Here is a 27,530-nt window from a genome sequence, read left to right on the forward strand (position 1 = left end):
AGTCCCGAGGCCAGAGAGCCTCGGCGGCGGCGGTCGCTTCTTTCCCCCGAGCTGGCCTGAAGTCGCTGGGCACTCCCGGTTTCTGCTGCTGCGCCCGCCGCCGCCGCCGCCACAACCGCCACCGCCGCGGGGACCCGGGAGGAGGCGCAGCCGGAGAGGGAGGAGGAAAAGCAGGAGGAGGAGGAGGAGGGGAGAGGAGGAGCAGGGGGTGGAGGATGGAGCCCCGGGCTGCCGCGGCGGGCGAGCCAGAGCCGGCGGCGGCGTCCTCCTCCTTCCAGGCCCGGCTCTGGAAGAACCTGCAACTGGGGGTGGGCAGGAGCAAGGGCGGCTGGGGCGGGCGCGCGGGGGGTCCGGAGCGCCGCACTGCGGACACCCCTTCGCCCTCCCCGCCACCCCCGGTGGGCACACGGGACGCACCGGCCGGCGGGAGTGGTGCAGGCAGCAGGTGGAGCGGCTTCAAGAAGCGGAAGCAAGTGCTGGACCGAGTCTTCTCCTCCTCGCAGCCCAACCTGTGCTGCTCCTCGCCGGAGCCCCTAGAGCCCCGCGGCACCGGCAGAGCGGAGCAGGGGTCCACGCTACGCCGCCGGATCCGCGAGCATTTGCTCCCCGCCGGAAAGGGGCCCGCGGTGGCCACGGGAGCAGCGGGAGGGACGCCTCCTGGCGGACGCTCCCCAGACTCAGCTCCTTCCTCTTCCTCCGCCTCATCCTCCCTGTCCTCCTCGCCCCAGCCTCCCCCGAGGGGTGACCGCGCCCGAGATGAGGGTGAACGGCATCGGGGCCCTGGGGCGCACTTGTGCCATCAGAAGAGCTCCTCTTTGCCGGGCACCGCCTGCCTGGAGCAGCTGCTGGAGCCGCCGCCTCCTCCTACAGAGCCGGCGCGGAGTCCCGCGGAGTCTCGGGCCCCGGAGACGGGCGAGGAGCGCGGCAGCAGCCAGGTGAGTGCCAGTTGGCGCGGCCCGAGACAAGGTGCGCGGGGCCACGCCCCCAGCTTCAGGCGTTCACAACCCGGGGAGGGGGGGCGGGGGCCGGGAGGCGGGAGGGGAAATGCTATTAATTCTAAGTACATGAAACGGTGGAAAGAAAACATCTCGCTGTAGTTTAGCAAAGATGAAAGAGTTCTGACTTGCACCCGGACTTTGCTTTTGATAGAAATGATACCTGTCACCAGAAGCTTTCTGAGTAGTCAATGAAAAGTTAGATCTAAAGTGGGTACTCTTTAGAGGTCTCCTGGAAGGAGATATCCAGCCAAGTCTCATCTTGGCAAAAGAAAAAACTAACCCAATAACTTAAAAACAATTACAACCATGTGTGGTGGTGTGGAGGGGCACCATTTGAAGCAAATGGCTGGCAGGAAGAAGTAGAGACGTGGAGAGGTAAATTATGGCACATGTGAGGTCCTGTGCCAGGGAAAGCATCAGCGCAGGTCTGCTCATTTTCCGGCACCCCTTTCTTAAAAACCTTCCCGTTGCAAGTGGATCACTGCCCTTCAAGTGGACAGCGGGAGCGTCTCCTCCCAGTTAGTCAAATGCGTATGCTCCTATGAGCCTTCTGAAGTTTTAATAGTCACCTGAAGCACTTGCTTTTAAAGTATACTGCTTTATATACTTTATATACATCATGTTGACTGCTCAGACAAGAGTCAAGGTTTTTTAAAGTGCTTTTACTAGAAATTTTATGTGTGGGGCCCACAACGCGTCCCGCTGAATAGCTGTTTTTACTCCCTCAGTTTCAAAGAGGCACTGCTGTTTTTGTAAATGTCTATCAAATCATTTTAATTCTAGAAAATATTTTGGAAGTTTCACTCTGCCAGACACCTAAAGAACATTTTTCTCCCAATACATCTTAGTTTATTTAAACTTTCTCATTGTTTTGACTCTGATTCATTATGTTAGATGAATGACACTTACATTAAAACTTTAGTTATTAGTAGATTAAAAGCTCAGCTACAAAGAACCATCAGGCTGTGTTTTGAAGGGTAAGATACAGGAATAGATAGGCTTTCCATTGAAAGTTTTTAGAGTTAATGGACTGATTTCTTAGTGTAGCTTCAGAAAATAAACCAGAATATGAATATGTTTTGTTCCTTAATAAACAATATTGCTTGCAGTAAGCAAACACCTGATGATCCAGAAAAAGATTTTATTCGCAGAAGAGTAAGTAGAGATAATAGTGACAAAAAAGACTAAATACATTTACCTTTCCTGTCATCTTGAAAGTGTGAATAGAGCCCCTGTTTTTGGTTTTAAAAGTAAAGTGATCATTGTTTTTAGAAGAATGTTTTAAATTCAGTATAGATGAATACTATATATTAAAGGAAGTATTGATTTTTGAGTGTGTACATAATCCTAATGTATAAGAATTTCAGAGTTGAGGACCTTTATATTTTTTTTCCTTTCACTATCAAGGATAATAGAACAACAGATAATAATTGAATTATTTTGGAAGGTATATTTACTGTGAATGTTAACTTACTAAATCACATTGCAGTTCACTGACCCAAGACATTTTCAAAGCAAAAATAGATAACTCTGAATTTTTATGTTCCTTTTTGCCATAAAGTTTTCTGAAACTACCAATCTTTATTAAGAAAACACTACTATGTAAGTATGAATTTTGTATACAAAAGATATAAACTTATTCTGCAGAAGATACTAAACTAACACTATTATGTACACCTTCATCGTATGCTGGGCATTTTATAGCCTGATATAGTTTAACCCCCACAGTCACTTTACAGATTAGTAAACCAATGCTCACATAGGTTAAATAAGCTTTCCAGGGTCACGTAGTTAGTAGATGACAGAGAGAGGTTTTGTACTCAAGTCAGTCTCCAGAATCTTTTTCCATTATGACAGCTACGTTTGACAACTTTTAGAAGTTGTTCCATTTTTTAGATGATTTTGGTCTTACTGATGAAACTAGAGCCTTGCAAGTTTACGTGTATTCTGGAGATTTTTCCCCATCCCTATATACAATCAATTCTATGATGGATTACCTATCTTAATTTGTAATTTGTTCTGTGATGCATTGTTGCATATATATTTTGTCACATTTACAAATGAGATTATCGTGATCTGTAACTCTGAAGAAGCTTTTCATTACAGAGAATCAGCATTTTGACGTAGACATAAGAGAAATAAAAAAGCTAAAATATCTTTCAGAAAATAAGAGAAAGAAGGGATATAGGCAGACAGAATGGTAAAACCTGAGGGACTTGCCCGATGCCAGACACAGTCCCAGAAAGAGATACCATTTTTGGTCCCTAGTGTCTGCTGCTCATGGTGCCCTGTTCTCTAAGAAGTGGAGAGATTTCTCTGTAATGAGTCACAAATACGACTTTCATCAGCACTCTATGACCAATGTAAAAGAGAAGATTTGGCTCACCTCTGAATGGGGAAGAGGAAGAAATGGAATTGGAACCTGGAACTGGAAGGGGACTCATTCAGCTGCCCAGAAGTCAGCTTAACTTTGTAGCACTCTTCCAAGCTTCCTGAATATCTCAGAGATCTTTCCTTACTCTCTCAGCAGCTCATCTCCAAAGAGATCTGGGCATGGGGAAGGGGTGTGTAGCACATACAGATTTCAGCTTTATTCCCAGTTCACAAGCACAGTACTCAAGAAAGTAACACAATAAAAGCATTTAATACATCTTTAGAGTGCCTAGATGAAAAGACTGTTCTTTCAAGGCAGAAATAAAATTTATTGCAAAAATAGGCAAATTGTTTAATTTTTTCTCTTGTTCTCTGCTTGATCCTGGCATAAGCCATGTTCTCCAACACACTCTCCACGTCTCCACCTCCCTAGCCCAGCACGAGGCCCCAACAACATATGTGCACGTACTCTGACAGTGGGTAGAGATGTTAAGCAAAAGCAAAGAAAACAAAATCGGTTTGGATGGCTGGGGAAAGAGATTTGGGAGTCACCGATATATATGAGTAAAAGTGAACAAACCAGGCTACTTTCCATGTGCCTGCTGGTCCTCTTGCTATTGTGTTTTCATTAGCCAAATATACCTTTGCAATATGTACTAACAGACTTAATAATGCCTTGCTATTGGGGGATGTGCGTTATTTCAAATGTTCTGTTTTGAGAATAAGGAAAAAAAATCCCTTTTTCCCCACTGATTCTAGTTCACGTGTTGGGCCATATTGTCATACCAGATGCATTTCATTTTCTGCAACACAGTTGGAAAAGATGCTTTCTCAATTTGTGTGCATATCAAAAATATGCCAATTTTATGTATTCTGCCTTGACGAGTTACTAAAATTATGTTTTGCTAGGATCAGAAAGTCAGTATTTTAAGATAAAGAGTGAGGAATGAATACGTTGCATTTTTTTAGTATTTTAACAAAAGCATGTAGTGTTTATGAATGCTGAACTTTTAGTTTTTTCTCTTTAAATAAACTTTGTTAAAATTGCTTTCACAAAGGAGAAACTATTTTTGAAAAGAAGTAGGAAAATTATTCAGTGTATGTTAGGTATGTTTTAAAACATAGCAAGAGGAATCTATTCATTGGGATAAGATTCCTAAAACATATCTGTAAGCCCTGATAAAAAGTGGAAAAAATATTTCCTACAATTAAGTCTATACATGAAGTATATCTTGCTTTATTATCTGAGCTTTTAAATAAAGCACATGTTTAGCAAAATGATTCGAAAATGTGACTTGGGTGGATTTTTGTAATTTTTCAGGTGTTTTTACTATATGACTTCAAAGAATACAACTCCACCTTAAAGAAGGCACAGATTTAAAAACATATTTTCTATTATAAATGACTAAAGTCACTGAAGAAAACTAGTATAAAAATCCAGCCCCTAAAACAATGTTTTTATCTTTATACTGGTCTGGCTTCAGAAATGGCCCCTTTCAGATTGAAAGTGAGAGAGGCTGGATGAGACCTTAGGACATTTTGGAGCAGGGTGGAAAGTGGAGTTTGATGTGCGATAGCATTCATGAAAAGTGCTGCGATTATCAGCTTATTCCAAAGGAAGGGAGTAAAGAGGATGACATATTTCCCTTTAACCTTTACTTGCTATAATACATATCTGGCAAATTTGAGTTGAACTATGAATCTTGCATAAATGGAAGTGTTAACATGTAGATGTTATGAGAGATTGGCTTAAACTATAGCAAGTGTTCAATAAACATTAGCAATTGCTGTTGTGCTTGTTATTATTATTGGAGAGTATACTGAACTTTTGCAATTGCTGCTATTACAAATAAGTGTGTGGTTGAAAAAAATTAACAGGGTACTTTGCCAGTCCTTCTTATTTAATTTAGGATATGAACTATGTTACTTGCAGTGTTGGAAAAAGTAGCCCATGACTAATCAAGGTAGTATTGGTGACGTTACAATTTTATACAGCAATGAAAAAAAATCTTACATTATTTTTAGCAAGTATGTATGCATTACCATGAAGAATGAATATGTTATGTTGAGGGAAAAAAATGGGATTAGCAGATTCGTTTAAAAATAGAACATTCTTCTTCCTCTTTCTTTTACCTCACTGTTTGAAAATGATTTCACAAAATAAAGGTTAAGAATATATTTTTGATATCTAAAGGAAACATGTAATATGATTTCTTTGATCATAATGCTTATTAAATCATTTACGAATCCTGGTTAATGGAGTATAAATAATATGTCTGTATAACTTTATAAGCGTTGACAAAATCTGCAGATTTAGAAGTTAGGTTATATATATTTTTTCTTTTTGGTCTATATCTATTTATAATATTGTAGCAGACATCTGCTTTAGGTAAGCAGAAAAAATATATATATACATATATATATATATTTTGAGATGGAGTTTTGCTCTTATTGCCCAGGCTGGAGTGCAATGACGCAATCTTGGCTCACCGCAACCTCTGCTTCTCAGGTTCAAGCAATTCTCCTGCCTCAGCCTGCCAAGTAGCTGGGATTACAGGCATATGCCATCATGCCTGGCTAATTTTGTATTTTTAGTAGAGACGAGGTTTCTCCATGTTGGTCAGGCTGGTCTCGAACTCCCGACCTCAGGTGATTCACTCACCTCGGCCTCCCAAAGTGTTGGGATTACAGGCATGAGCCACTGTGCCTGGCTTGAAAATAATTTTTTGAAACATTTGCTTTAATTGCTTTTTGCTACTGGAAAACTTACTAAAAATCACATATTTCCCTGCCTCAGTAAGTCAAGCATCCTAAATAAGACCATTTCTTGATAACTGAGGGTCATTATTTGCATTCTGGACTTTGCTTGTTTGTTTAATGTGAATGAGTAGATATTATCCTACAACTTCCTTTATATAAGCGTGCATGTTTTTATAAAACTAGAGTATAAACCATACCTGTTTATGACATGCTTACCTTTCTGTGAAGCTAATTATTGAATCAAAGAAGAGGCACCCTTTTCTCAAGTCATTTGTTCACTTAACAAATAGTCTTTACAGTTTTTGTAAATTTTGATTTGTTGGCACCACTGAAGATACAGCTTTTTTCTATATCATTAACTTTATGTGCCATTTTAATTTGCTTTTCACCATCAACCTTTTCTTCTAACTCATAGTGCTTTTTATGAATCAGAAGTGAGAAGTTTACTATCCCTAACAATTCAAGATTTTATCCAAATACATTTTCCCCTCTAATATGCAGCAGTTTGTTATCATTAGAAACTTTTTTTTTTTTCTGGCAGAATATCAGGCCACAATGTCCCTAAAGTCTCCAAATATTTGTATTTAAATGAAGTATGGGTGCAGTATGGAAAACTGTATTTGTAATATAATGAGATTTAAAAGTCCTGCCTAGTGTCTTCTTGAGAGAACAGTTTTCTTCTCTTCAGTGAAGTCTTTTCGAGATATTTTATACCAGCCTTATTTCCTGCTCTTTTGGGTGCTAGCCAATTTGGAAAATTACAACAAATGTAGGCAAGTGGACCTCTGCACATCTTAGGATCTTTGTATCCTCGTAATCCCACTGGGTTCATTTAGAAAGGCCTCTTCAGCATTAACAGTAGGAACCTATTTTGCTTAAGCCTGAACCACCTTCACTTGCCTTGCCAGCTCTGCTGGCATAGAATTTGGCAAGCCCTAGTACAACTGACCTGGTGAATCGGTATTGTAAAACAGTTCAGGGGAAGACTACTCAATAAGTGGTGACAATGAATGAAGGGATGAATGGATGGGCTAGAACTGTTCAGAGATAAGGCCTCTGGAAAAGCTTCAAAATCACTTTATGTTTGTGAAATGATATTATTGCCTTCTCGATTCCAAGTCCTTTTAAGCCAGGCAGATATATTTGATGTTCCCCTCTTCCCCCAGTTGGTAGCTTGGCTTTTGCCAGCCTAGACTTTAATTCTGATTCTTGGGCAGAAAAGAACCAGAATTAAAGTCTGGTGAAGGGAGGATGTGGCACCTACTAAGTGACTGCCATATTGTGTTCCCGTGGAGGATGGAAAAGTATCCTATTTCTGAGGTCTCCGGGTGAAGGATATAGTTCTTGGTATTAGACTCTGACTCTGGGTATCCATTTTTTGCACCCAAGTCTCCCTTTCTGGCCTCTGACACTGCACCCACACATCTGGATTCCTGATTCCTGCCTACACATCCTCACTTAGCTATGCCTCTGAGTCTTGAATTCTGCCTGGATCTTGGCTCAAGATACCCTCCTTCCTTCTTCACTGCTACTTCTCCTTGACCCATCTCCTTGACCTGTTTTTTGTACCTGCACTTCTCCTGCATCCCAAACCCATTATTTAAGAAAATCTCTTATCTTCCCTTTACTCCCAGCCATGACTCAGATTAAAATCCCAATATTGGCTGGGCGCGGTGGCTCATGCCTGTAATCCCAGCACTTTGGGAGGCCGAGGCAGGTGGGTCACCTGAGGTCAGGAGTTCAAGATCAGCCTGGGAAACATGGTGAAACCCTGTCTCTACTAAAAATACAAAATTTAGCCGGGCGTGGTGGCAGACACCTATAATCCCAGTTAGTCGGGAGGCTGAGACAGGAGACTCGCTTGAACCTGGGATGCAGAGGTTGCAGTGAGCTGAGATAGCGCCACTGCATTCCAGCCTGGGAGACAAGAGTGAAACTCCGTCAATAATAATAATAATAATAATAATAATAATAATAAATAATCCCAATATTGACCAAGAATCTTGTCCTCACTAGCCTGGTTCATTCTGCTGTCTCTTAAATACCAAGTGTGTGAAGTGGAGTTCAGACAGGTGGCCAGGTGATATTTACATTGACCCCTCCTGTCTAATGCTGAGCCTAGTTAAAAAAACCCCCAAATCCTCCCTCCAGAAAATTTGCATTGCCCATCAACTGCATTTGCTTATAAAGGATGTTTTTCTCCCGTGGAGGACTAGACTAGAGCAGATTTTTCACTGAGCATGGTTCATTGTCTCTGTGTCCTTGCCCTTTTCCCTTCTAATTTTAAACATCTCACATGTCTAGTCTTTAACATCCACACCCACTTTCTTAGTCCTTCCTGCCTGCTTTCTTCCTTCTCCTTAATATTGTTTCTCATCCTGACTTTCTCTGCTTGCAAGATCTGCTTCTTGTAACGAACCATTTAGCATCCAGAGATGTGCTGTTCCATGTGGCAGCCACTCCCCACATTTTGCTATGGGACTCTGGAAGCATGGCTAGTTAGAATTGAGAGGGGCTATAAGTGTAAAATGCATACATGCACACTGAATTTTGAAGACTTGTACAAAGAAAAGAATATGAAATATCCCATTAGTAAACTTTTCATATTGATTGCATGTTGGGATAACATTTTGGATATGTTAGGTTCAATTAAATATATTAAAGCTCATTTTACAAGTAAAATTACATATGTGTCTCATACTTGTATTTTTATTGGATGCAAATGATCTAAAGCAGGGATTTCAAACTCCAAACTCCAATGCCCACAGGGGTCACCAAAATAAAGACAAGGGGCCAAGAGGGTTTGGTGGGGCCATGGTGGACCAGGGAGCCCCTGCCCCCTTGAAGGAGCAACTGCTTCTCAGCTGATTACTGGCACCCGGGAAAGAAACTGTATTGCCAGAGCTTCTAGATTCTTTAATAGAAGCCAAATCCCAGATTTTTGTGTGAAGTCTTTAGATTCCTGAATTTTTGTCAGATAAATCATATATTTTTAAAAGCATCATAGGTTAAATAAAATATATCTCTGGCATGAATTTAGCTGTCAGTTTGAACTTCTGACTCAGAGAGGTCATATCTGGTTTCTCCCTTCCCCACTTCCCCTTCCCCCAAGTGCTGGGCAAGTGCTAAGCATGTATTGTCTGGGGCAATACATGTAGGTACCAATACTACACGTAGGTGTCAATACCTTTTACAGACTAATGGGATGAGTTCACCAGCCGGGAGAAATGAGTGGTGGGATGCAGGTGAGAATGCGGTGGGTTGGGGGGTATGTGGAAATTGTGGGAGTGGGGACAGGGAGAGTGGCCAAGCACTTTGGCTCTATACAGACGATAAAAGAAAGCAGTAGTGAGAGAAGGAGAAAGTGTTAGAAACGGGCCATGGAAAGGTTTTTATAAATGGAGATACCTTGAGTGAGTTGATGGAGCCTATGGAGAGGAAGAGGTCAAAGATAAAGGAGAAAGGGGAATAATTGATGGGATAAAGTTCCTAAGTACATGTGTTGGGGTGGGTCCCACAGGCCATGGGAGGGAGGTCTCCCTTAGCCTTCAGCCAGAAGAAGCACCCCTCTTTCATTGCAGATGGAAGGAGACAGTGTGGACATTGATGCAAGGAGGTCTGTAGACTTGGTGGCCACAGTTTGAGGGTGTTCTGTCTGGCGGCCACTTCCTAGTTTTGAAGTGTGATTAGGATTTGGACATAGGGAAATGGTGACAGACTGTTGACTAAGCACAAAGGCAAATAAGTGTCCTGTGTATGCAAAAAATAGGAAGTCAGTAGCGGGACTGAAATCTAGGGTGTGGGCATAGGGGTAATGCGAATAAAGATGAGAGTGAAGGGGTGGCCAGATATCAGGGCTGAGACATGTACTCTCCAACCCTGGAGGCAATTGAGCAGGGTAGTGACTGGGTCATCCTGAGCCTTAGGAGGGAGAAGCTGGCGTGGAAACAGGAGACCATGAGGAGGCCTCAGTAATCTCAGTGAGAGCCTGCAATTGGGCTGTGCTCTGACCTTGGTGACAGATGGAAAGATTTGTGGGATCAGGGGTTTGGCTGAATATTCAGGGAAGGGGGAGTAGAAAGAGTTCATCACAGCATGTTTTCCCCTTTCCTTATGTTTTTGATTTTTCCTAGTTCTGTTCAGAGATGCTTTTGTTGAAACATATATATTTTTTTCCCTGGGTGGGAGTTGAGTTTTGGGTTTGCATTTCTGCAGAATGGCTGAGGGTGCCAGGCTCCTAAGTGTCAGATTGTCACCTATTTACTGTAATAACTTCTATTCTTTAAGTTATTTTGAGTTCTTCAGAATAAAATGGTTCTCTTTTTTGTGCAGTATCAGGCACTGAAAGTAGTGAGTGTTAATAGAGCAAAAGAAAGGGTAAAACATGTTAGTTTTAAAAATCAGACAAAACAAGAACACCTCCTACATATACCTGTTAGCTGAATTTTTATGGTGCTTGATGTCAGAGTGGCTACATATTTGGAGAAATAGTTACAATGAAGGAGGTTGGGATCCAAGGGCTCTGCTGGAAATTTTGATTCTTGATCAAGGTAGTGTGCTGCAAATGTGTTAAAAGTGCATCCTCTCTCCTGTGCAAGGCTGATCTGTGCGTGGCAAATGGTCCATTTCTGCAAACTGCCAAAAGATATTCTCTCAAAATAGAAATGATATTCTATCCATACTCTTAGGCCATATCTGATTCTTTTTCTTATATTGAAATGTAAAGTTGATTTTGATATAAGAATAATTTAGCTATTTTTATAGTTGCTTTTGAATAGTATTTTCACCACACCACACTGGAACTCCAAGTGTTTTCCAAAATATCTTTTGGGATTGGAAGTGATTTTAGAGACAAGCTCTGGGTCGCCACAGAACAGTTGCCTCCTGTGCCCTGCGGGGCCAAACCCCCAAATCAGCAGGGACCACGTGTCTCTAGCTGAGAAGTAGACATGGGCTGCACCTTCTCTTTTCTTCTTTGCTTTCCTCTACTTTTACAGGAAGCTTCAGGTGAGGAACAGTAATGGGGTTTGGCTGTGATTGTGACTTTGCCTGGTCCTGTCTGGCCTTGTATATACACCAGTTGAACTCAACAGAGTTTCAATTAAAAAAAAAAAGACTTGACCATTTGAGTCATCCCCTCAGCCTCTCTCTGCTCCCTTTGGTCCACTATGCAGCAAAATGTTCTACACTCAGGCTGATGCTTTTGTTATTTCCTTGCTTTCTCTGTGGGAATCAGCAGAATAAGACAGAAGGGAATAGTCAGAGATGGGAGGGAGACCTGCAGTTGGCAGAATTTCTCAGGCCGCATGCTCTCTGACTGTGGGCTTTTCAAGGAAGACAAAGCATTTTGAAGTGTATTTATACCTATTATTTATCTGGCATTTTCACTTTCTTTGACTTCAAGTTTTTCCTACTGGGCATTTGCCAGGAATGAGGAAGAATTATATGCAATTTGCCATAGGAGAATCTTTGTATAACCTGGATGACTTGGATAACTTTGTATGACTTGGATAACTTTGTATATCTTGGATGACTTGGATAAATTGGATGATTAGCCTATGGAACTGTGTTGTGGGACTATCCAGGCGGTATATTATTTAGGTCTTGGCTCTTCCTTCTGTGCCCTCTGGCTTACCTTTCAGCTATAGTATCAGTTTTCTTTCTTTGCTTAGAAAATGAGCAGGGAAAATAAAGAAAGGACAGTCAGGCAATTTTTTTTATTAGTAGCTTTTATAAAATATCTTTTTTCATGGCAAAATTTTAATAATTGACTCCTTTGATGTTTGTGACATTTTGTGTTGCTTTGATATATGCCTTACACACATGTATGCACACACACAGAGGATACCTTTACCAGGCATGGTTTATGCACGTGCCTACTCTTTCATGCATATGATATTTTTCACTGGAGTCAAAGATAACCAGAAGAACATCAGCATTCTTCCACTTCTAAATTTAATCATCCACTTTAATAGTAATAAAGTAATAGTATTACATTTAAATGATGATATAATCTTTACAAATGGCTTTAGTTTATCTAGTCTGAATAGATGCACAAAAACTAGTTCAGCAAAAGAGAAAAAAAAACAATTGGAAGATGGCATTTGTGGTTAGTAAACCACTATCGTGTGTATTCTACAAAGGAAATGAATAATCTTACTTTGAATTTAAAATATATATAAATATAAAGAGTGCCATATAAAAATATATATTATATATAATGTTTTACTTATATTATATATAATATAATATATATTAAAGCTATGATATATAAGGAATGCCTTTTCTTCAGTAGGATAGTCATTCTCCTATAAGTGTATATCATATTTATAGCCACCATGGGAGAGCACTCATTGAATTATTCCCTTAATCCTTTCAAACCCAGGTATCACAATAATATCAATCATTAGTGTTTTCAAGCATGGCCTGACTTAACTCTCACAAAATGATCCTTACAGGTAAAAAATAGGGAGGCATTTTGGTGAGTTTCTCTATTGATATAGTTCATTTTTTTTTCTAATTTGAGGAAGGGAAATACTTTTAGGATCATAAAAATATATTCCCATAATCACAAGATATATTCCCATAATCACAAGAATCTCATTTTTTGAGATCACCTCAGAATGAGAGCTGGTAAATAACTGAATTAGGAACAAATTGGTCTGAGACAGCAGAGCCTTCCTGTGTGGTGGGTGGCTGCCTAGTGTAATGTCTTATTTTCTGTTAATGTTGCCATGCTAATGCCTCTCAGTGGCTCTATTTGAAAAACATTTCTTACACTATTTTATTACTTTCTTCATCTTCTTAATTATATCTGGATTATATCCTGAATGGTGTATTTACAAATGCCCATTTCATATTTTAAAATCTATTCTTTTTCTAGGAGTATATGCCTGATGTGAGTTTCAGACAATTTCATTTGTATTTGGTGCCAGAAATGTGTTGCGTGAGCTGCTTTTGCGTAAGTGTACACGAACATATTTATTGTGTTATCTATTGTGGTAGGGCTTGCTCTTTACTACCCTGTCTTTGAATTAACTTTTGTTAAATCACAATATGAATTTTTTTTTTTTTTGAGAGAGTCTTGCTCTGTCGCCCAGGCTGGAGTGCAGTGGTGCAATCTCGGCTCACTGCAACCTTCACCTCCTGGGTTCAAGCGATTCTCCTGCCTCAGTCTCCCAAGTAGCTGGAATTACAGGCGCCTGCCATCACACCTGGCTAATTTTTGTATTTTTAGTACAGATGGGGTTTCGCCATGTTGGTCAGGTTGGTCTCGAACTCCTGACCTCAAGTGATCTGCCTGCCTCATCCTCCCAAAGTACTGGGATTACAGGCATGAGTCAATATGCCCGGCCTGCAGTCCATCTTCTAAAGCTGCATTAGGTGAGGTCTGACTTGCTGACGAGTTCCTCCCCAGCCTACCCTGAGCTGGGCTCTGTTTGCTCAGTTGTGCCATCTCACCTCTGGCCTGAGGCCAACCAACATGTGGAGCTTCTTACCCGGTTCCATTTTAAAATGACACTTCATAACTGATATTAATAATAGCTATACATATATAACATTATGTATTAGGCATTATTCTAAGTATTGTATATATATTAACTGATTTATTTACTACAACACTTAGGTTGATGTCTTCTTCATTTTCCAAATGGGGAAACTGAACCACAGGCGATTAACTGACTTGCCCAAAGTTATACATCTGTATGATGGACCCAGGTCTATGTCACCAGAGTCTGTGTCTTTAAACACTACAAAATAGGCTGCCTAAAGTAGGTTGTGCCTGAGGAACCCAGCTTAGGAAAATATAATCCCAAGTAACTAGAAACTTTTAAATGACAGTTCTACTTAAAAAAAAAAAAATTATTCCTTACCAGGCACCCCATTAAATCACCATCATTATTTTTGTTATTGATACTATTATTAGACATATGTTATACATTAGAAGTTCTATAATTTTTCATTTCCTATATTCTATAGCCTCATCTTGTTTCTATCATTCTACTTTCTTCTCCCCTGAAAGGCATGATTTTAGGGGAAATAAATGAAATATATCTGTCTCTTAGGCATTCTATATACAGCATCTCAAAGAAACATTTATAGATTATGTACATTGTCTCACTTAAACTTCACAGCAGTTTCGACAAATAGATATTGTTAGTTGCATTTTATGTATGGGAAATTCTTAGAGAGGCTAAGTAACTTTTTGGCAGTCCTGGTTTTGTCCATAGTTAGTAAGTGGCAAAGCTAGATATTGACAGACATCTGATTACTACCAACGCCATAATTTCCAGGCTACCCACTGCTTCACCATTGGTGAGGCCACATTACCACACTAGTGCTAGATACATGCTTGGTGCCCAAACCTGTGATTTGTGGTTGAGTCTGACTGTCCCTTAACACCAGCCTTGCTGGTAGGTCTCTCCACAGTTTTGGAGAGAAGGCTAGAGGAAGGTGCCACCATTAGTTGGAGAAAAGTTTCCAGTGAATGAGAATGGGTTGGTGTGTTTATTTTTGGCTCAGTTCTGAGACCTCATAGTGAATATTTTCAGATCTTTCTTCTTGTGAGTTCTATACACATATCATGACTTCAAATCATGTTGTTAAGCTCCTCTGAAAAATAATGCTGTATATTCTGTATTTAGTCTAGGAGTTATGATCTTTGGACAGGAAAACAAATTCTTTTCTGAACACTTAATTGTTTTGTAAAGATGTCCATGTGGGGTATATTCCTTTAACAAGGAGAAAGCAAGATATGAGATAATGTCTTCTGAATTTGGCATAATTTCTAATGTTTCTTAATAATGATAATATCAGCATGCAAATCTTAGTCTTATGCCAGTTGCTGTCTTAATGGATTTGCAGACATTACTTCATTTAATCTTTGTGACAACAGTAAAGCAGTGGGAATTCTTAGCCTCATTTTATAGATAAATCAGTGGAGGCTTAGAAAAAGTGAGGACATTTCTCAAGGTCACACAGCTGGTAAACAGTAGAGCTCAGATTTTGTACCTAAGAACTGACTCCAAAACTCATGAGTCTAACTGCTATGTTATAGGTGGCTTTCTTCAACATTGAAAAGCTGCTAGGTCTGCTTGCTGGGTCTGACCTGCAGACCCTGACCCAGTGATGGATGAAAGACGTACACTGACACAGATATTTTGCCTGTCAGTGCAGCTAAGGGAATCTGCTGCCTGAGTCTGCAGCTTTGGTCCCGATAAGCTGGTGAAGTTCACATTTATTTAGTACAGATTAAATGACAAAGGTCTCCAGTAAACACTACCAGAGGGTGATTAACATCGCCAACCTCCCTAGTAGAGAGCAGTGATGTATCCACAGATGATCAAAGGTTGGTCTTAGGACCACATGAGTAAACAAGCTATTTAGATAAACTCCTCTACATTCCTATGTATCTATGCCCTAAGTTTTTAAGAGAATTCTGCTGCCTTCAGCCAAATCTTTTACTGAAGCTATGCAAACCTCCTGGCCTTCCAAGAAGGTTTGTGACTATTTCCTATAACTTTATAACTTCTTCCACCACCTTGAATGATCCCCTAAATCTGCTCATGAGTGTTGTCTTGTAGCTGTTTTCCAGATGTCTTGGAATGGGGAGAATATGCAGTTAAAATGTTCTATATAATAAACCAATCCCAGATATGTATGTGTAGCTGGAAGATCTCCTTCCAATTAAATACCAATGATTTTAGTAACCATCTTCCTCTTTCTCCCTTCCTCAAATATTTATGAAATATCTATGTTGTGGTAGACAGAGTATCTTGTTAATACCTTGATAATAAGACAGTTCCTACTCACATAGAGCTTACGATCTTATAGAAGAAACATCCATTACATTAAAATATATGCAAATTGTTACCAATTACAATTGTGATAACTAAATCAGAGAAGTACAGAGAATTATAGGAATGAATTGTATAATAAGTAGTCTCAACCCAATCTTGAGAGAGGGAGGATCAGATTGGGTTTCCCTGAAGAAGCATTTAGGATCAAATGAAAATAATGAATAGGAGTTAGTCAGATTTCTTCAGGGTGGAGGGAAGTCAGGGATGTGGCAGACAGTTCTGGGCAGAGGGAACCACAGCAGGAGGTACTTAGAGGAAGATTGCCTGGACAGTGGGGATTTGGTGATTAAGAGAGAAGGTGTGTGTGTGTTGGGGGAGATGGGTCTGGGATTAGTGGCAGGGGCCAGATTATGCAGAACCTTGCAGATCTTGGGGAGATTTTGGACTTTAGCAAGCACTGAAGCAATTTTGAGAGCCTGGATGCTCAGCCTTGAAGAGAGGAACCATCTTCAGGAGACTTCATGTCCTTGGTCTGGGAATAGCTTTCCTTTGCTTCTATGTGTGGAACCACATTGTACTCACAAAGTTGTCTTGTAAAGAGATAGGGAAGTAGGTTGGAGCTATGTTTTCCCTATTAGGATATGGTATTTTAAAAATGTCGACAAAAATAGAAATACCTAGAGGATGAAAGTATCTTTCCCCCTGGAAAAACATGCCATTTCATTCTTCCTATTGCTTTTTTATTGAGTACTATTGGAAAGTAAATGAAGGCAAGAAATGCAATCTAATGTCTCATTATCAGTGCTCAGGGGAGAGATTTCTCCTAGACAGCACATTTCTGAGCCTAGGTAGAGATGAAAATTAGATAAAGCTCAGTGATCCAGATGTTATGACTGTAAATTATAAAAAATACATTTTCAGGAGCTTTCAACTTCTTTCCTGAAGTTAGGGTGGGGAAAAAATGAAAAACTTTGGAAAGCGTTCTATAAGGAGTTGTACATTTAAAAATCTGTATTGTTTGTTAACATAAGCATGGGTTAATTAGGAAGACTTTCTGTTGAACAGATCTAAAGCATGGTAAAGTAGATTTAATTTGTTATGTATTTTCCTATATATTTTCTCAGATATAAAATCTGAATTTTATATTTCCATGTATAGCCAATATTCGTATTTATGAAACAAATTTGCAGCAATGTTCTCAAGCAAGAAGGAAAAGTTAAAGCGTGTAAAAGCTCACCATTACATTTGTTATGCAATGTTATAGGAGGGAAAAGAAGGAAATGTCAAAATATTTCATGGAGACTGTAGTCTGTCACACAATCAAAATTGAAGTGGCAACATAAGCCAGCCTACTTGCTCTTCTGTGAACGCTCAGGGTATAGATTCTAGCACATCTAGAAAATGTGAGTGATCAGAAATTGTACCAACCCCTGCCCGACTGAGGTTTGCCAATCTCTGCATTGACCTCCCCAGCCAACTACTACAGTGACCAATGTGAGCATGGACTGCTTTAAGCACTCAAGCATTACTGCCATCTGGACTAGGAAATAGCATCTAGTAGAAATTTTCAATGACAGAAGCCACGCCAAAGTCAAAAGGGTATCAAGAACCTACATATTCTTTTATTTGCTATTATGGAAAAATGCGATGTAGTCTTTTTGTTGTTGTTCTTCATGTAGTATTTTACTGGAGTCATAACCAAGTAAACATTATGCTATTCAAACAGTAAACAGATTTAAAGAGTAATTCTAATTCTATTTTGGGTATCGTAAACCCTTTTCAGAAACTAACAAAGGTTGTGGTATTTTCCCCACCGAAATGTACACAAAACCAGAATTGTGCATTCTTCCTCAAGGAGGGAAACTCATGACTTTCAATCCGTGGACTCCAGAGCTCTCAGTTAATACCCTTGGGTAAAAGGAAGACTCAGTAACAATTCTTATAAAATTAGATGGCTTCATTAGCATTATAAAAGTTAAAACTTGAGTCTCTGAAATTTCAACCATGGCCTGCATATTTATTTATCCTAGAACCTTGCAGGGCACTTGGATTGATTTTAGGAGGAAAAATCTATAGACTGGCCTCCTAAGAGTAGGTCTAGACGTGTCCAGAAATAAAAAGGAAGCTGTAGCCTGCAGCATTTACCAAACAGACCAGGGTACGAGGGGAACCCAAATTTGGAGTTTCTTGCTAATATGGGGTTCTGTTTCCTAGAAGTTGATTTCTGTTTCCTTCTTATGCATTCTTATATGAGACTCTTCTTTGGGTCTGAGCCTTTGAGAAGCGAGATTCCTTTACCAGAGGCTGTGATATCTAATAGAAGCTCTCTCTGATTATCCTCCTCAGTTGTCAACATTTGCCGACTGCCACCTACACACATAAGAAATTGAAAATCTGTTCTAGATTCTGGAAACCCAATACTCCTGCACTCCAGAGATTTTTTCTCTTAGATGAGGAGGTAGCATATATACGTAAAACATAAGTGTCACTACCAGGTAGCACAGACATTCTACTTTTAAGTAAATAAAACCATGGGGATCCCTGTGTCTTGGGAGATAAATACACAGGCTTAATGACCTCATTTGTGACAACTACCTGAACAATTGGTCTGGTTTGCACCAGCAGTAGTGTACTCTCAGCTCTGTGTTCACTTCTTCTCATTGATTTCATGGCCATCTTATAAAAGTGCTGGAAAATGTAGAAGCCTGCAGTCTGAAATCACCATGAAGAAAGAGTTTTGTTAGAGGGCAGTTCTCAAACCTGTGAGGTGGATGATTCACAGGGATATGGATCTGTGCTTGTGCACTCTGGAGTTTGATAAATGGGCGCACAAACAATTGCTTCCTTTAAAATAAGCCAACCACAGGCCTAACTTATAGCTCCTTGCCTGGAAGCCCGATTCTCTGCTTGGGGCAGCAGCCTATGAAAAGGAAGCTGGGTAGAGCTGAGGGTGGAATGTGAGCACCTCTTGGACTGAAGCTTGGGCTTGGTGTAAGAAGGCCAAGGAGACTGAGCTGCTGCTGGGGCTGACTCCTCATGTCCTGCCAGCTAGGCCATGCTTGGGAGCTAAAGAGGCACACAGTAGTTCCCCATATGATACTGGGAACATTTGAGGAGTGTTGGGTAGGAGTGGAGATGTCTAATGGGATGGATGGAGCAGAGCCCAGGCATCAGGGATGGGCTGTTCACGAGCCTTTCATTGCAAGATATAGCAGCTCAACTCTTCCTTGATTAGGCTTCAAAGGAGAGTGTATTGGCCACAGCTGAAAAGATCCAGGGCAGGCTGGATCCAGGCCTCAGTCGTCAGGTCTCTGTCTTTACCCCACCACCCTCTGCCACCTTTCCTTCTTTCCTTCTCCCAGAATTGCTTGGCTTTGGACATCTTCTCTCTCAGGCAGACTCTCTACTGGCGGCTCTCAGCATCTCTAGGCACACATCTTCCTCACAGCTGTGACCACCCATGGGAAAGACCATGCTTGGGAGTGAGTGACATTGGGAGTGATTTGGACCCTCACTGTGTCTACTGTGGCCAGTTGGTGCTTTGGGCAGGTTATGTGTGTATTTTGGAACCCAGAAGTGAGGGGCATGCAACCCAAACACTGTGGACTGAGAGTGGGAGAGAGGCGGGTCTTTAAAGGCAAATCAGATTGCTCTGGGCAGGCAGATATTTCCAGTGTCCACGTGGGGTGCAGTGCCCATGTGGGGTTTGGTCAGTCACCAGCAGTGGGGAAGATGAATAATCAGCCATCCAGAAAATCTATCTGTGAGCTACTGGACTCAGCTGCTGGTCTGAAGCACTGCCTTGGAGAGGGAGACTATTTTTCTGTGTTTTCAATATAAAATGAACATAGAGTATAGAATTTTAAAGTGTATATCAACTAGATTTTTAATGCTTTTCTTCCTGAATGGGTTTTAGTATTTGAAAAGCCATACTAATGAGATGACTAGTTTTAAAGTTAGCTATGGTACAAATAACAGCAACTGAGTTAACCTAAAGGCTATCACATTAATGAAGTCCTAGAATTTTAGCAAAGAACTTAGAAAACATACTTTAGAGAGGTAAATACTGATGCTCAAGGGATAAATCCACTTACCATCCTCTTTTCCTCCTTTCAGAGCCTAGAATATAAACAGTTCCTGATCCGCACTCCACTTGCAAGCAGCTTCATTATACAAATATACTTTAGTAGTGTTCACCCATTGCTGCCTCAGCTTCTTTTACTGTCCCTGTCATCACACTTTGCAAGAAGATGGTTTTTTAAGGGGATCTGTGGTTTCGATAAAAAAGAAGAGAAGATAACAGTGCAAGAGAAGAATGGCTTAGGAGAGTTGCCTGCCCCTGGGTGGAGACTGGACTGGTTGACTTTGCCCATGGGGAAGAGAGGTGGAGGCAGACTGTCTTCCAGAACTCAAGTAAGTCTTAACCTCTCTAAACCTCACATTTCTTTTCTGTAAAACTGGGGGAATAACATACCAACCTGATGGTGCTGTTATGAGGGTACAATGTAAGTTCCTGGTATGTGGCAATGCTCAATATACATTCTTTATTCTCCTCCACTCCATCACTTCTGATAGTCGTTCATCTCCACTTTTGAGGCAGCAGGTATCTTTAAACATTATACTGGTGTCTCTTGGAGCCTTCAGGAATGACCATTTATACTTTAGCATGAATTAGCTAGGTTCTTGCCTTCTAATTTCTGGATAGAACATTGTAAATTTTGAGCAGTGGGCATGGGTGGAAGTGATTTAGCTCAATCTGTAGAATTTGTGACAGCAACCTGGGCCTGGATGGGTGCCACAGGACTTAGTATGGGGGAGGTGACAAGAGGCTGGAAACTAGTGGAGCTTTGAATGGAGGTGCCTGGGAAGGGAGGCATGAGATGCTAACTACAGACTTGCTTTGATCCATAGCTTGGCTGAAGAATGGCTCTGGGTCTGGCAAGGGAATGGGAAACTGCCATGTTCTCCTCTGCCACCCTCCTGTCCCTCATAATTTCTTGCTCCAAGAACTTGGGCTGGAGCTGCTAGAAGTACATTAGGAGATCTCATCTGCAAACCAACTCCCATTAGTGACATTGCTTCTCTGGGCAAATGAAGACAGTAAACACAGCTTCCTAATGAACTCTGGACTTTCCCCAGTTCAGGAAGTCAGAGGCTGCTCGCACTGCATAGATAATGTTTTCATCAGGCTTAGCCTTCGTACACTTGCACAATTTTTTTGTCACATCTTAAAATGGAAGATCTAAGCAGGAGTCACTTGCAGTCACTTCCTTTGCTTTATATACGCTTTGCACATAGTAAATGCCCCATAAATGTGAAATCAAATTGAATAATATATGATTTGTCTATTATTTGAAAAAAGCTTTTAATTTTTAGAGTAGTATACAGAATAATTAGGGATAGATGACATTGTTTGACATAAATGAACTTTATTTTTAATTTTTTTATATTTATTGAAGAATTTTGATATTTCGTTAAAATAATGTCTGAAGGGGTTAATTAGCCACAATTTTTTGAGTTTCTAGGTTTTTAAATTAAGCTACTTTTTAATCCTACTGAGAATTTCCTACATTGCTACAATTATGTTTACAGGGAATTTATTTTTCAAGGTTAAATAGAGATAATCACTTTCTCAAATAGAGATATTCTAAATTGATTTCTAATCTTCTAAGCACACAACTGTCCATGCAGTCCTGTCTCAGATTTTAGTTCTGAGAACCGATTTAGGCATCTTTATCTCATTATTGGTCCTTTCATATTATTTTTATGTCTGATTTCCTCTCATTTCCTAAAAATGGGTGTAATGTTTAAGAATAATGATACTTTTGGTATCTTTTTACGGTGTTTACAGAGTGTTTACCTTATGGGAGGTACTGTGCTTGGAGATGTGAGTAAAAGGTGCTGGCTTGGTTAGCCATTTCACAGTTGAAATGAACTGTGTGCTCTTAGAAATCACCTGTGATCCTGTGATCAAAAAATGTCTATGGATTGTAGGATTGATTTTCAAGAGTTAGATTCCCTTAATTTCTGCTCGACTCATGAAGGTAAATGAACAGGTGAAGAGTTAGTGAAGGCTGACCTGTCTCTGCCCAGATCCCCTCATCTCGAGATGGGCCCATCCCCTGGCTGCTGGGGCATGGACTGTGATGGCTTCACAGCTGTGTCCCTAGTAGGCATTGCCCTTGGCCTCAGGACACAGCCTCTCCCAAAGTTATGTCCCTCCAAGTGGCCAGTGGCTGGTTGATGAGGGGCTATAAAGACCCGGCCCTCTTGCCTCTATTTGGGGCAACTCTGCAGTCCCAGCCCCAGAGCTCCCTGTAGGACCGAAGGAGGCCTCAGTTGAAACCACATTGTGGGTTACCTTCTCCTTCTGTCCAATCCTGATTCCTTGCTTCCTTATGGGTGTATCTCCAGGGCAGCGCAACCCACCCCCAATAAACTGGCTAGATGTACATCTCCATTGCAGAGAACATTTACAAGGAACTCCGTCTGACTGACATCATTGTTGAATCTCTTGAAGAGATCTGTAAGTTTTAGGAAGAAACAATCAGATGTCATAGAAACAGTGGCAACAAACTTTGAAGGGCTTGGTGACAGATGAACATTTTGAAGCAATCAAGGGAAGTTTTGTGGTAGCGTTACACCCAGGCTTAAAATAACGTTTATAGAAGGATGAAGAAACACAGATATCCCAGAGAAGATGAGCGTTAGGTGGCACCAGAGTGCAACAAAATTAAATGGACATTGCTAGTACTACGAAAAATCATTTATTACAGAAAAGAAATTAGATTTTTAAATAAGCATTTCAAAAAAATCACCAAATGCTAATGTGGGAGGAATCTTTTTTTTTTCAGCTACAGAATCACACTATAGCCGGGAGATTCAAGTGCTGCAGAAAATTATTATAAAGCGCCCACTGCATACTATTCATATATGTACTGCTTCATTTCAAGGATCGGGAAATGGTCTTCAGCTGTGAAGACCATTTGGTGTTTATTATGGATCAGAGTACGAGGTCTCAAAGTGGTTAAATGGCTTTCCAACAGTACATTTGTCTAATGCATAGCAGCTACTCAGATATTTATTGAATGGATGCAGAAATCAATGAATAGGGCTGGGAACAAATTTAGGATATTTTCCTTACTACCTAGAGGAATGGAATTTACCTCGGAAAAGTTTCACAGTCTAATGGGACTTCAGCTTCTTTGGGTTAGCTCCTGTGCATAATATGTGTTATTTTAACTTTTTAAAAAAGTCGAATGAACTTCTAGGAATCTATTGCAAAGACGTCATCAAAGGATTGAACCAAAAATATATTTAGAATTGTTTATCACTCCGTTAGTTTTAATAGAAAAACTGGAAATTGCTCACATTTCCAATAATAGAGGAATGCTTAAATAATTACAATAAACCCTCTGGGTTATTACCTGGTCATTTGTTCTGTGCTGGAAATGTGCAAGGGGAGAAGAAAAGACACACACACAGTACCTTTAAGGGTAGACAGCCTTTATCCCAAGTATATGGCAATACAGATATAATAAGCAAATGATATAAGCAAAAGCAAATTGCAATGGGAAGGGGAGAAGGGAAAAGTATATATATACATACACACACACACATACATATATATACACACACACATATATATGTATATATATATTTACACTCACCAGACTATGGAGGATTCACCAGGAATCAACAGCCTGGGCTCCAGAGTCGGCCACTCATCCGTGCACAGGCAAGGAGAGGTCTCATGACGCTTTGGTGCGGTCTGGAACCCTCTTTTGTAACGAGTTCTTTGGCATGGGGTCCAGTCACCAGGGCCTTTTGTGACTGGGCTCAAGGAATACAAAAAGGTCAACTTGTTTTTGCGATTGTCTATTGTTTTTTAATAACTAACATATAGACATAGATTGAAATAGAGATTTCTCCGAAACATCGCTGGATGAACGCCTCAGGGGGCTCACACAACCTGTTCTGGGACTTGGTGACCATTGTTTGTGTCATGTTCAATTGAGTTCAAATTTAATATTTAACTTTTCCTCCAAACTTGGCCTCAATTTGATACTCAATTGTAGGAAAATACCCTTACAGATACATGGGGAAGGCATAGTTATAGATTACAGATACAGGGTGAGCACAGGAGAATTAAAAGCACAATTAATAAAAACCACACGCACCATGGCTTTTCAAGGAGAGTAATATTGTGAAAATTGTCAGGGATAGGCACATAACATTCAGTATGAAGTCAGGCACAAACCCCTCCTTGGGCTGCGGTAAGCATATCTAATGCCATTCGATTTTGCAACACAACAGTACACAGCTGAGCAAATTCATCTGATAACAACATACGTCCAATGCTACTGTCATTAAGAGCTTTTTCTACATGTAAGCTTAATATTTTAATTTGTCGCTGAAGCAGGATTGTACCGGTGGCAGAGGAGAATACTGTGATAGGGTACCGCCACCAGGGAGTCCGGATTACTGGGGAGGGGAGTATTATCCTGGATGGTGAATGGAATTAATGGCCACCTCAAAGTGCATCTCCCCATCCAATGTGGGGGCAGGTATTGCCACTCGTAGGATCTGCATACCCACAGGGTTCTCACCAGGGTACAGCGATGGTTTTGCTGTAATTATAGAGTATTAAGGTGTTATTAAAGTAGCAAAGAGATTGTGTTTCACTGGGGGCAATGTTGTTGATTTGGAGTATGTTTTGACAATTGTCTGGCAGGAGAAACCCCAGAGTAACATTAGAAGAGCCATTTAAGGCCTCCAGACAAAAGGGGGGCTATATGGAATCTGGCCACTAGCACAGCAGTTTCCCAATATATACTGTTCCAGGCATATTGGGCAGGATACCAAAGCTTTTGACACAAGGCGAGGGTGGAGTTCACCTTTTGTCTCACTTGGGTAAAGATAGATTTCTTCCTTTGGTCAAAGGAAGTCCAGGCTGGGTTGCAAGTATTGTTGTGGTGTTGTTGTGGCCCCATTGGCAGTGACACAGCCATTCAGAAATGTTGGCAGGGATGATTCTCCAAGGTAGTCTATTTCCTGTGGCCTCCAGCAACTCGATGCATAGTCAACATTGACTGCGGTTGGCTTCTTCTGCTGCGGTGGCTACCCAGTTGATGAATGTATTCTTGGCCGCAGACACAAAGACACAGGTACTGATCATTAGTAGATAGGTTATTCCCCGTAATAAAAAAAACAGAGGGGAGCATGATATTGTTTTTCATCTTTAGGAAATTGTACTATGCCTTCATTTTCTGCTCCCATAGCTACAAGGTCACCAGCCTTAGGGGTGGGATCTGGTGGACACTGTACCCATATTTTGGCTCCAGGATTTAAGCTACCTGTACCAGTGGATCTGAATCCCCCATTTCTGTATGTAGCCTCTGTTGGGACAGACATTTCCTCAGGGGTTAATTGTTGACAAGGTACCACTACCAATTGAGCATCATTTTAAAATGTTTTTGAAATATTTTGATAAGCATTTTTAATGAACTTTTATATAGAACACTTTTATATTTAAAGAAAAATTGCAAATAGAGGTCAGAGAGTTCCCATGTACTTTGCATCCAGTTTCCCCTATTATTAATAACTTACATGGCTCTGGCATATTTATTACAATTAATGAACCAACATGGATTCATTATTATTAACTTAAAGTCCTTACTTTATTAAGATCCCTTAGTTTTCACCTAATGTTTCAGTATCCTATCTAAGATACTATATTACATTTAGTTATGTCTCCTTAAGCTCCTGTTGGCTGTGACAGTTTCTCAGGCTTTTCTTGTTTTGATGACCTTGATAGGTTTGAGGAGTACTGGTCAGATCTTTTGTAGAATGTTTCTCAGTTGGGATTTATCTGATGTTTTTCTCACGATTAGACTGGAGTCATGGGTCTTTGAGAGGAAACCACAAAGGGAAAGTGCCATTCTCATCACATCACATCGAGGGTACCTACTATCAACATGACTTACCACTGTTAATGCTGACCTTGATGGCTTGGCTGAGGTAGCATTTGTCAGGTTTCTCCACTGTAAAGTTATTCAGCACTTTACCTGCCCTCACCCCACCCCCTTTCCATACTGTAGTCTTTGGAGGGAAGTCACTATGCACAGCTTATCCTTAAAAGGTGAGAAGTTAAGTCCCATCTCTTTGAAGGTTGAGTATTTACATAAATTGTTTGTAATTCAGCACAGACTTGTCTGTTCTCTCCCATTATTCAATCATATATTTATATCAGTGTGGGCTAATGGCTACTTATTTTATACTTTGGATTATAACCCAATATGACTGTATTTATTTCTTTGCTCAGATTGTTCTGGCGCAGGCCATTGGGAACGCGTTCATTTTGTTTCAGTGCCTCTTTGATATACTCCCCTCTGTGTGTGTGTGTGTGTGTGTGTGTGTGTGTTTTCTGGAGCACTTCCTTCCTTACTTCTTTACGGCCCCCATTAGACTGTGTAGGCTCTTCTTCTTTTTTTTTTTTTTTTTTTTTTTGAGACGGAGTCTTGCTTTGTCGCCCAGGCTGGAGTGCAGTGGCACGATCTCGGCTCACTGCAAGCTCTGCCTCCCGGGTTCATGCCATTCTCCTACCTCAGCCTCCCGAGTAGCTGGGACTACAGATGCCCGCCACTGTGCCCTGCTAATGTATTTTATTTTATTTTATTTTTTATTAGAGACGGGGTTTCACCGTGTTAGCCAGGATGGTCTGGATCTCCTGACCTCGTGATCCGCCTGCCTCGGCCTCCTAAAGTGCTGGGATTACAGGAGTGTGCCACCGCGCCCGGTCGCAGGCTCTTCTTATATATTTCCTGCTCTAGTCCTAGAAATAGCCATGTTTTCAAGGATTCCTGGTTTTTTTTTTTTTTTGAGAATAGTATTAGATGACAAGATCTGGGCACTAAGTGTGCTCATTGCTATTGGAAGCATTTTTAATGGCATAGAACAGTGTTCATTATAATCTGAAATTTTAAAAACACGAAATTGGACAAACCGTGATATGAATTGTATGTGTATATAATCTATGAATATAAGTTCATCGAAAAATAAAAAAATACCAATGTAAGCATTCATTTATCAAAGAGTTGTGGGTTTTCTGTTGTCTTCAAATTCTAGATCATGAATTATATACCTTATAATTAGAAAAAATAAATAGTAGCAAGTGTTTTTTTAACATTAAAATTATTTTTTAAAAAGTAAAATGAGACAGATCTTGTTAATTTTACTCATCTCCTCTGACTATATTTTTAGTACTCATTAAGTACCTATATCCCACAAGCTCTCATCATATACACAAGGAATTGAGCCAGAAACTGTTGTCAACATCTGTTTTGAGGAGAGTTTGAGGACAGTAATGTAATGATGGAAATTTCCTGGCAAACCATAATATTTTTTTAAATTTATTTTTTATTTTTTATTATTATTATACTTTAAGTTCTAGAGTACATGTGCATAACGTGCAGGTTTGTTACATTGTTAAATGTCCTTACCAGTACTGAAATTATTTAAGAACATTATTATTTCTTATGCCAGGGTTTCCTAAATTCCAGCCATTCATAGTTTTGGCCACATATATCCAACACCTGCA

At 40.4% G+C, this 27,530-nt stretch overlaps 1 protein-coding gene across 16 annotated transcripts in view; it reads left to right on the forward strand.

Moving 5' to 3' along the window:
* The first annotated feature begins 200 nt into the window (after nucleotides 1-200).
* The window catches only part of LOC105491971 (multiple C2 and transmembrane domain containing 1), a 598,621-nt gene continuing 571,291 nt past the window's right edge, over nucleotides 201-27,530 (forward strand). For 10 of the 16 annotated variants that reach the window (XM_071097827.1, XM_071097830.1, XM_071097833.1 and 7 more), the window contains exons 1-3: nucleotides 201-935; nucleotides 13,015-13,092; nucleotides 20,048-20,344. In XM_071097827.1, coding sequence (XP_070953928.1) covers nucleotides 216-935; nucleotides 13,015-13,092; nucleotides 20,048-20,344 — 1,095 coding nt within the window. In that variant the 5' untranslated portion in view covers nucleotides 201-215. The remainder of the gene's footprint in view (nucleotides 936-13,014; nucleotides 13,093-20,047; nucleotides 20,345-27,530) is intronic. The other 6 variants (XM_071097839.1, XM_071097840.1, XM_071097841.1 and 3 more) reach the window with 2 other exon arrangements.

Source organism: Macaca nemestrina, chromosome 6, assembly GCF_043159975.1.
Source record: "Macaca nemestrina isolate mMacNem1 chromosome 6, mMacNem.hap1, whole genome shotgun sequence".
In the NCBI taxonomy this organism is placed as follows: Eukaryota; Metazoa; Chordata; class Mammalia; order Primates; family Cercopithecidae; genus Macaca; species Macaca nemestrina.